This window comes from Pundamilia nyererei, unplaced genomic scaffold (assembly GCF_000239375.1).
Source record: "Pundamilia nyererei isolate P.nyererei 1_Seehausen unplaced genomic scaffold, PunNye1.0 scaffold00028, whole genome shotgun sequence".
Taxonomy (NCBI): domain Eukaryota; kingdom Metazoa; phylum Chordata; class Actinopteri; order Cichliformes; family Cichlidae; genus Pundamilia; species Pundamilia nyererei.
This window is the reverse complement of record NW_005187429.1, coordinates 2,378,328-2,388,378: the sequence shown is the minus strand read 5'-3', so window position 1 is coordinate 2,388,378 and position 10,051 is coordinate 2,378,328. Positions and strand designations below refer to the sequence as shown.

Here is a 10,051-nt window from a genome sequence, read left to right as displayed (position 1 = left end):
ATAGATAGATAGATAGATAGATAGATAGATAGATAGATAGATAGATAGATAGATAGATAGATAGATAGATAGATAGATAGATAGATAGATAGATAGATCATTTATCTTGAATCTTTATACACGGATAGATGGATGGAAATTACTTTGTTACAGCAGGATAATGAATAAAAATAGTACAACTTACAGTAAATAAACAGCAGTGCCACAGGTGCATAGTGAGGGCATTATACATCAAAATTTACATATACAACAATGATTTCAAAAAAGCGGAAAAAGTAAAAAAAAAAATTACGTTAGTAAAAAGCGGAAAGGTAAGACTCATTTTGTGCAAGCGGGCAAATTAATTAATAATTTATACATTATACATCTAAGAAAAACAGCTAAACATATTACCTACTCATTGTGACGTTTTAACCAATCGTAATTTATCACTACCACAACACGATTGGTTAAAATTAATCAACATCTTCACACTCTCACAAGCTCGCCTGCGTCTATTAGCGTTGTGTCCTCCAGTCCAGTGGCGTCGCATAATTTAGTCATGTACCTAAATCTAAACCAAAGAAGAAGAACTGATGGCAGGCGCCAGCGCAGAAGAAGAATGGTGCCGCTAGTAGTGGCTATAAATGGGCTACAGATATAAACAACCCAAGTTTCTGATCAATTTGGCTGTTCTCGTAAGTAACTCAGAGCCATACCTGTTTGTTTTAAGTCGAACTGCCCCAGAAGGAAGATTTCAGCCTCTCTACCAGAGTCACAGCCACACAAACGGAGCATCTTCATCCTATCACTGAGTTCTGTGTTGTTTCTTCGCCCACCGGCGTCGTTTTAAGAAGCGGCCACGATGCCGCTGGGTTTGAAACCATGTTGCGCCGTTTGCAAGACTAATTCTTCTTCGATGTGGAAGAAAGGAAACCAGGGAGAGATCCTATGTAACAGCTGCACGGGAAAGAGCGCCAGCGGCGGAGCGTCAGGACCCTCCCTGTCCTCCATCACTCAGCCCAGCAATGGCGGAGGGAAACAGGTCAGTGAAACCCAGTGTTTCTAGATTAGAGCCAGGCCTGTTTGTCTTCGGGCTCTTTTTTTAGACTGGTGGGGCTGTGTGCAGACATTGCAGCTGCATCATTCACAGATAATCCTACAGGGAAAATATAATAGCGCTCCCGGAGCCCACGCTGAGCTGAATTAGGAAGGTTTTCCATTTCAGTTTAAATACTGACGATCACTGTGTTTTGTTTTTTTGTTTTTTGAAGTTATTAGAAGAGCACAGGTCTTATTTCAAGACTGTAGTCTTCACTGTTCATGTGTAAAACAGTTTAACAGAAACAAGCCGGTGTGACTCCAGGAGTTTTTACATGTGGTGTCGCAGATTTGATCATAATAACTGCCTGAGAAAGCACTGGGCACAACTTTCAGGCTCTTGTGCAGCAGCCTGTGCGAAATACAGATGGCAGAACATAAAAAATGATGCTTCAAATGAAAGTCATTTGTGTTGCACAAAGTGAAAGTATTTAAATCTTTAAATGAGAGGCGAAACATCTCAACAAACCCCCAAGATCATTTAAACCCTTATTTTTAATTAAAATTGGTAATATAGCAGTCTGTTGTCAAGTGAGATCAAACTTGAAGGGTAAACCTATATGCCTTAAACATTACATAGCTTCACACTTTACTGAGATATTTTTCACATTAAGTGATTAATCAGTTAACAAACAAACTGATAGTTGTTAGTACTGGTCTTAGTATTGTCTCATTGTTTATTTTTCATCATCTTCTTCAACTGACAAGCTGCAGTCAATTGTCCAATCCCTTCTTGTGTTTGTCTATAGTCCAAGCAGGAGATCCACAGGAGGTCTGCACGTCTGAGAAGCACCAAGTACAAAGCTCCTGCATCAGAGAAAAAAGTCTCAACCAAAGGAAAAGGAAGACGACACGTATTTAAACTCAAAAATGTAAGTTTGATAATGTAAATTTGATTTTTCTTCTTTCTTGTTGAGTTCATGCATTTGACCCTTGTGTGTGCCAACCTTTTAGCCAATCAAAGCACCAGAATCTGTAGCGACTATCATCACGTCAGAATCCATATTTTATAAGGTACGGTGTTTATTGTTGACTATGAGAAACAATACTTTCACTTGAAACTGGTCTGATCTTTTTAAAGCATTAATTATATCAATTAACCTTAATCCTTTATCATTGTCAATATATCACAGGGTGTATACTACCAGATGGGAGACGTGATTAAGGTAACAGATGAAGAAGATGGGAAGCCTTACTATGCTCAGATTCGAGGCTTTGTACAGGATCAGTACTGTGAAAAAAGTGCAGCACTGACGTGGCTCATCCCCACTCAAGCCAGCCCTAAGGACCAGTTCGATCCTGGCACCTATATTGTTGGTGAGCAGTTATTCTGGATCATGCAGTGCTCTAGTGGAATTTGTTCATTTAAGCTTTAAAAACCAAACAAAAATGTTTTGCAATAGGTCCAGAGGAGGATCTGCCCAGAAAGATGGAGTATTTGGAGTTTGTGTGCCACGCCCCCTCTGAGTACTTCAAGTCTCGAAGCACCCCGTTCCCTACTATCCCAATACGACCAGAAAAAGGCTATATTTGGACCCACATAGGACCCACACCGGCCCACACTGTCAAAGAGTCTGTCAGTGCCAGCAGTTAGTGGGACTGTGATTAAGGACATGGACTCCGTTCTTAAAGAAATAAATGTACATTCACATGATGCTAGTGCAGGGTCAGCAGTCGCCAGCACATCAGCAGAGCATCTGCAGAGGTAGATGTTGCAGTCAGTGGAGGTTTAAATGTAAATAAGGTTTAAATGTAATAAATACTGATATCTGGGAGGACTGTGTCATCTGTGAGGACGCAGGACGGTCTGAAATGTGACATTTGTTTTTAGTGACGCCTAGCAACAGGAGCGACGGGGTCTTTCAATGACTAGTAACAGGAAGAAGCGTCACAAATGAGACACCCCCCGAATTACTTCAAACTTGGCACTGCCTCCAGTCCATACACCCGCCAAGTTTGAAGGAGAACAGACGACCAATGCATACAGAGATTCCTTCATTTATTAAGGAGATAATGATTTTGGGGTTTTCTGATCATTACTTCACATTTGAAGGCGAGCTGTAAGTTGATGGTAATGATGTGTCTTATTGCTTTGTGTTATTCACAAGCTGTGATGCTGAAACATATGGAAGCTTGTTTACACCACTTTTTTTTTCTTTTCCAGTGGTAGAAACAAGTTTCCATAAAAATGTTACTTTTGTATTTGATAATAAACAAAAAGCTCTTTTCCATCACTACTGTTGCCTGTGATTTTTCTTTTGTTCCTTTTTTTTTTTTTTTTTTAACTGATATAAATAAATGTTAAAAAAACAACAACAAACAAACAGAGATCTGATTGGTTTTTGTTCCAGCATCCTGATTGAACAAATGTCACGTTTGATTTATGTCAAAATGTTAGACTGGTGGTGTCTAAAGACTGGAATGAAGCCACTTGTGTCAGTTAAGCTCTTGACCGTGAACGTCTCATTGTAAAGTCTTTAAGTCGGTGGTTTGTGTCCGTTTCTCAGTCGGATGCTGTTCAGAGTCGTTTAAACAATAAACACACTGTTACTTTGATTTACAGACGTAAGGTTGGGTCACGTGCATCACCGATCTCTAACCAATCAAACCGAGTTTAACCGAAGCAGGAAGTGCGCGGCAGTCATCGCTCTCTGCCTGTGCACTCCTGGATAAACGTCTCGGTGAAACTTTGGAGTCGTCGGTGAAATTCCCAGTCCGCGAAAACTTCATGTCTTGAGTTATTTTTTTTTTCTCTTGGCTGGACATGGTGAACATTTCTTGATCACAGTATGGGCAAATTCCAGTCCAAACACGGTGAGAAGTTACATCTAGTTAGCTTCTTTTTTTATTATTATTATTAGAAATGAAATACTACAAATGTCTTATCACTAGCGCTCACTGTCATCTCATTATTTGGGCAGCTTCGAAGCCCCGGCAGAGTCCAGAAGGTAAGACAGAAAAGACACGTGCTGTCATAGCTAATTTGTACATGAATTTATATTTTTTTTCTTTTCTTTCTTTCTTTCTTTCTTTCTTTCTTTCTTTCTTTTTTTTCTTTTTTTTAAATATGTGGTTGTTTTTATCCTCTCCAGGACGGAGTTTGGCTTCCAGTGTGCTGAGAGAGTCGCAGAGTAGCCACATATGCAGAAGAAAGCTGACAGAGGTAATGAGTTTTATCTTTGTTTTTATATTAATAACTAATTCGAGAGACGCTAAACCTATAACTCGCTCACCTACGTTTCCCGTATCACTGCGCTGATCTGGTGCTGACAGAAAAGAGGTTAGACCTGAAGCTGGTGCAGTACTGCCCGGGTACTATTCAGCTCCGGAAACCAGCCAGGTTTTACTAGTGATTTCGGTAATAATGTAGGATCTAATGGCCCAAAAAGCAAAGTCATATTTTGTGTAAGCTTCTTTCAACAAATAAATAAATGCACATGAGGCAACATTAAAGCCAAGTACATGTGTTCATATGGTGCAGAAAAAAACGCACTGCCTCTTTAAACGCCTTTAACACAGCATCCAGGGCTTCGTTTCAGTCGTGCCAGCTTGGGGACAAACTGCTCACATCTATCCAGGAGACATAAAAGATGTTTGGAAGGTGGTCGTTTATTTATTTCTCCACCCTTCCTCCTCCATCTCTATAAAGAGACTTCCAAGTCTGTGAAGTTCAGCACACCCACCCCCCTCCAGACAGCGAGGTCTTTATGCCCAACTTCAGTGAGGGGGGAAAAAGAGGAAAAAAAGGAAAAAAAAAAATCCACATCTGGGACTGCTTTCCTGCCCCAGCCAGACGGATGAGGGTGTGAGGTGGGGTGTGGCTTGTTTCATTTCATAAATGGCATCAAGTGTAATAATGTTTTTTTAATTTGTTTGCTTCTGAGACCACCTGATTAAAAACACTGATTGCATTTGTCTTACACACTTTAAGGACAGAAAATTCACTGATCCAGCTTTTCAAGTGTTTGATCTCTTAATATCTTTGGGCATAACTTGTTATTTTAAGGCCAATAAAGTCTGAAGCTCAGGACAATATTTGCACAGGGCTGCTGTAAGAAAAAAAAAGTTCTGGAAAGTTCTGCAGTTTGGAAAAAGATGTTGACTCTGCCAAGATGTTTAAAGGGCTGTGGTGGAGGTTCTGCGCTTGGAGCACTTCCTGCGATTACATTTTCCAACCCAATGTAGTTTTATCCCCCATGACACCACTGCTGTGAAGTGGTAATGTCAAAAACATCTCTTTTTCCAAAAGATGACTCCGTTCTTTGCATCTTTGTTAGAAAGTCTTCCCCTTAAAATCACATTTAAAACGTTTGCGTGTCACAGTTTTCGCAGAGGTGACAGATTAAAGACGGTTTTTAGAAGCTGGAACAGTTTAAAAAAGATTTTGTAGAGATAACTAAACAATGAAGTCTTTTATGTGCAACGTTCGATGTATCCAGTGAGGGGGGAGGAGGGGGAGCGGCGTGGGTAAAAATTTTAAACACGCCGACTCATAGGTGAATGTTTACATACCTGTCAAGTACCACTGAGGCAGGCTCAGGTGTTGACAGGTTCACTGTCTAAAGAACGGACAAACCTGTTTCCTTTCCTATGATCTTCCGTCAAGTATGTGTGCAGAAAAGAGGCTGAATAATTACAGTTTTAAGTAAATGTTGGCTTACTGAGCAGAAAAGGCGTGGCGAGTTTAACTTGAAGTTCAATGAAAACAATCCTGTCTAGTTTTTGGTTTAGACAGAGAATCCAAACTTCTTTTCAAAAATAATGTGTTCAAAATGTGGATTTTGTGATTATATTTGGGTTAATCCATCCCGCAAGCCAATTATAGACCAAACAATCTGAGTTTGTTCACTTACATTCCTCAAATTGAATTCTACCAAATGTGAACTTGTTTTAGTTGCTTAGCTAAATGTTCAAAATACCAGATTGATAGAAGCAGCTCAATGTGAACTATCGGTAAACATGTAAATATGCATTAGTATACAGTCATGTGATAAAGAGGGTTTACACAGTTGTGCAGGAAAACTAAGTCCACACTTACCGCTTCCATAGGAATTATGCAGCAGCCGGGAGCTGCCAATTAAATGCATTTGATTAACTGATCAAGAGAGTTTGAGCACCTCTAAAAACAGATGTTTGGCCGGTTTGCTGGTCTGGAGCATTCAGGTGTGTTTTAACACAATGCCAAGGAGGAAAAATGTCATCAGTGATCTTAAAGAAACTTAATTGTTGATGTCCATCCATGTGGGAGGAGTTAAAAGCCCATTTCCAAACAGTTTAAGTTCATCATTCTACAGCTAATGGAAAACATTTAAGCTAGCTGTCAATCTTCCCAGGAGTGGATGCCTCAGCATATTCACCCCAAAGTCAGACTGTTCAGTGCTCAGAGAAAAGCCCAAAAACTTAGTTAACATGTTAAATGTTACAGCTCATGACAGTACAATTAGAAAAAGACTGAAAAAGACTGGCTTGTCTGGAAGTGTTTCCAGGAGAAATGCTCTTCTTTGTAAAAAGGTTGCACAACTTAGGTTTGCAAAGTTGGACCTCAAAAAAACTGCAAGACTTATGGAAAAATGTCCTTTGGACGGATGAGACCAAAGTGGAAATGTTTGACCATAAAGCACAGCATCACATTTGGAGAAAACCAAACTCAGCATATCAGCACAAACACCTCACACCAACTTTCAAGCACGGTGGTGGAGGGGGGATGGTTTGGGCTTGTTTTGCAGCCACAGGACTCACCACTTTGCAGTCATCGAGTTAACCCTGAATTCCTCTGAATACCAAAGTATTCTAGATTCAAATGTGTGGCCACATGTCTGAGAGGTAAAGCTTGGCCAAAACTACAACGATCCCCAAAACATCAGCAAACAGAAAGGCTGAAAAGAAAAAAATCGAGGTCATGCATAGGACCCTCAATGAACTGAAGCAATGCTGTAAAGAAGAGTTGGCCAAAATTCCTCCATAACAATATGAGAGACCACTGAAGTGGTTCTACAGGCTATTAGGTGTGGACCTAGTTGCATAGATGTGCATCAGCTACACATTAGTGAAATGAACTCAAGCTGCTCACTGAAATCAGGATGGGTCCATGGACTGACGGGTGATGCCGCCTTATCTCATCAAAGCTTCACTGCAGGCAGAGCGTGGCAGGATACGCTGGGTGTGTTGCCTGCATCTGAACACGAATGCGGGTGTGCAGACGTGCCCACAAATTATCACTCCCTGTGTTGCTCAACTGCATCTGCTGAAGCATCAGTGTGACATGGGTGAGGGACATGTTGGCAGATAAGAGGCTTTTTGTTCCTGTCTTCTTTTGTTTTGCACTGGAAGACTAAAGCAGAAAAAGATTAATTTTCTTAAAGTATTATTTATTCGATATTTTTCAAGTAACAGAAATTGATCCAAGTCCTTTCATCAAACCTGTCTGCTGTAGGATTTGAAAATATGTGTAAATGCATATAAGTATATAATGGATTTAGAGGATTTAAAGTAAGCTGACTTATAACAGTCAACACATATACAGTGTGTCTAAACCTAAACCTGAAGTGCAAAGAGGTCCAGCCAAGACTCAGGATTTAAGTGAGCGTTTTCATCTTCGTGTATTTATGCAAGAAAGCATGCGAAAAGATGTCAACCATTCAAAAACATGCGGGTAAACCGGCTTTCTTCTTCTTTGCAGTGCCGTATGTTTGTGTGTTTAAACGTGTGCAAAGTAAGCCAAAAGTATTCATACCACTGCTTTGTGTTTTGGGGTTCATAAAAAGGAAAAATGCACAGATTATTCGACATTGCTCACATCTGGAGATCCATCTTCACACTCACGGGACAAGAAAATCACTTAATTGCTTCCTCCCGCTCTTAAATGTGTCCTCTGATAATTTACACTCTTGACTCTTTTCACAGAACTTGTATGTGGAATTGAGGAAAAGCACTTCTGATCATAACTGCGACATGAAGGGTGAGTGGGCGATCACACGTCATCCTGTTTCCCGTCTAAGGTCTTTAAAGGTTTAATTGTTTAGTGAATGTCATCGGGTTTTATCCACTTAAACGAAACAATGGAAATAGTTCATATAAGACTAAGACAGAGCCTTACATGAGTAATCAGAAAGATACAAGATAGACCGCAATAATTTTAAGTACCCATAAACTGTGAGTCTGTTAAAAAAGAGAATTATGATGCATTTTTGTGCTGTTTAGTGGTTCAGCCACCAGAAGAAGAGAAGACGCCCAATAAAGGGACCAATTTTCACTTCAAGTGCAAGAAGGAAACAAAGAGGAGCAGCAGCCGTGCTGCTGTGAGTGAGGTAACTGGTAACCTCGTTATTTGATATTCAAATAACGTTATAATATAGTATAATTGTAGCAACTGGTGTGTACTCAGATTTTGGTTTTTCCAAAACTGGTGGGTTGGGTGCCGGGACTTCGTGGAGTTTTCTAGTAAAACATGATGAGACGACTCCTCCTGACTGTGAAGAAGTCGCACAGAAAAAGCTGCATAAACACCCATTTTTAAATATGTATTCTTGAAATGGACTAAACAAACCTGATAAAACACGTTATCTTATCAGGTTGGTTGCAGGCTGTTATGGAGGATTTTGCTATTATAAAGGGGCTGTAATGTTCTCAGTGGCCACTTTGTTCCTTTTTAGCCATTTAAGTGCTTATATTTATTGAGACAATCACATGGGAGCAACTCATGTGATTGTTAGAGAGAGATGGGTATTTCAGAAACTGCTGATCTGCTGGGATTTTCCCACATGCTCATCTCTAGGCCTTGTAGAAGTTTTTGATTTTGGGGTCAGAGGAGAATGGCCAGTTTGCTTTGAGCTGATAGGAAGGCAACAGTAGTTCAAATAACCAGTCATATGCAGAAGAGCATCTCTGAACATCTCTGAACTGTGAAGGGCTACAGCAGCAGAAGACCACACCGGGTGCCACTCCTATCAGCTGAGAACAGGAAACTGTGAAAGCGTAGCTCCATCCTGCCTTTTGTCAGTAGTTCAGGCTGCTTGTGGTGTAATAGTGTGGGGATATTTTGTCAATATGGCCAAAACCTCTGAAGAATGTTTTCAGCACTTGTTGAATCTGTGCCATGAAGAATTAAAGCATCTCTGAAAGCAAAAGGGAGTGTAATAGTAAGGTGTACCTAATAATAATAATAATAATAATAATAATAATAATAATAATAAAATGTCTCATGAGTGTAAAGTTACAGTACATATACATATAATAAGCAAATACACATATTACTGTAAATGACAAACTATGGCATCAGTATTATTCTGACAGCATGTTCGCATGTGAACACAGGGCATGGAGGGTAACGCGCAGCCTGGAGACGACTCTCAGCAGGAGTGGACCTTCACATTGTACAATTTTGACAACACAGATGAGGTCAAGAAAGAGGTAAGAGAGGGTTTTTGTTTTTGTTTTTGCTGCTGACATATTTCAGATGTAAAATGTCTCTGTATGCAGTGTGTATATCTGTGTTCTGCAGGACATGTCCAGCCTGATGCACTCCGTGTTTGAGGTTTTAGAGACATCGGTGAAGCAACCTTGCAGTGGTACAAGGCCCCTCAGGATCAAGCTAGCTGTAACTTCCTCACATTATCCAAACAAGAGCTCAAACACAGGTACGTGTTATTGTGATTTTTAGGATTTAAGGACCCAAAACTAAACAGTTCATGACCGTCAAGATTTTAATAAGCTTCTAAACTGTCAGCAATGCCAACATCCTGCACTCACTGAAAACAGATGCAGAGCAGGAGCAGAGTGGATCTCAGGAAGCTGGACGTCCAATGAGAAGGCTCTTCTGTGTGGATGAAAACAAAGAGCGCAGAAAGCACTACCAGGATCTAGCTGGCATTGAAAATTATGCCTCCAAGTTTGACAATGCAGGTATCATAAAAGCTCCATTAATTCTGTGTGTGTGTGTGTGTGTGTGTGTGTGTGTGTGTGTGTGTGTGTG

General features: G+C 40.3%; 2 protein-coding genes across 2 annotated transcripts in view; both read left to right on the top strand.

Annotated features, from left to right (window-relative positions):
* Nucleotides 1-500: 500 nt before the first annotated feature.
* On the top strand, nt 501-3,218 carry gatad1 (GATA zinc finger domain containing 1). Its single transcript, XM_005728421.2, has 5 exons — nt 501-1,024; nt 1,830-1,952; nt 2,035-2,094; nt 2,214-2,397; nt 2,484-3,218. The coding sequence occupies exons 1-5, from the start codon at nt 845-847 to the stop codon at nt 2,672-2,674; spliced, it is 738 nt and encodes a 245-aa protein (XP_005728478.1). The 5' UTR covers nt 501-844; the 3' UTR covers nt 2,675-3,218.
* Nucleotides 3,219-3,767: 549 nt separating this feature from the next.
* Nucleotides 3,768-10,051, top strand: part of LOC102215331 (protein naked cuticle homolog 2) — a 7,449-nt gene continuing 1,165 nt past the window's right edge. Inside the window, exons 1-8 of the mRNA XM_005728418.1 lie at nt 3,768-3,894; nt 4,002-4,028; nt 4,173-4,243; nt 7,984-8,038; nt 8,281-8,387; nt 9,394-9,489; nt 9,581-9,716; nt 9,838-9,981. Of these exons, the coding sequence (XP_005728475.1) occupies nt 3,870-3,894; nt 4,002-4,028; nt 4,173-4,243; nt 7,984-8,038; nt 8,281-8,387; nt 9,394-9,489; nt 9,581-9,716; nt 9,838-9,981 (661 nt within the window). The 5' untranslated portion in view covers nt 3,768-3,869. The remainder of the gene's footprint in view (nt 3,895-4,001; nt 4,029-4,172; nt 4,244-7,983; nt 8,039-8,280; nt 8,388-9,393; nt 9,490-9,580; nt 9,717-9,837; nt 9,982-10,051) is intronic.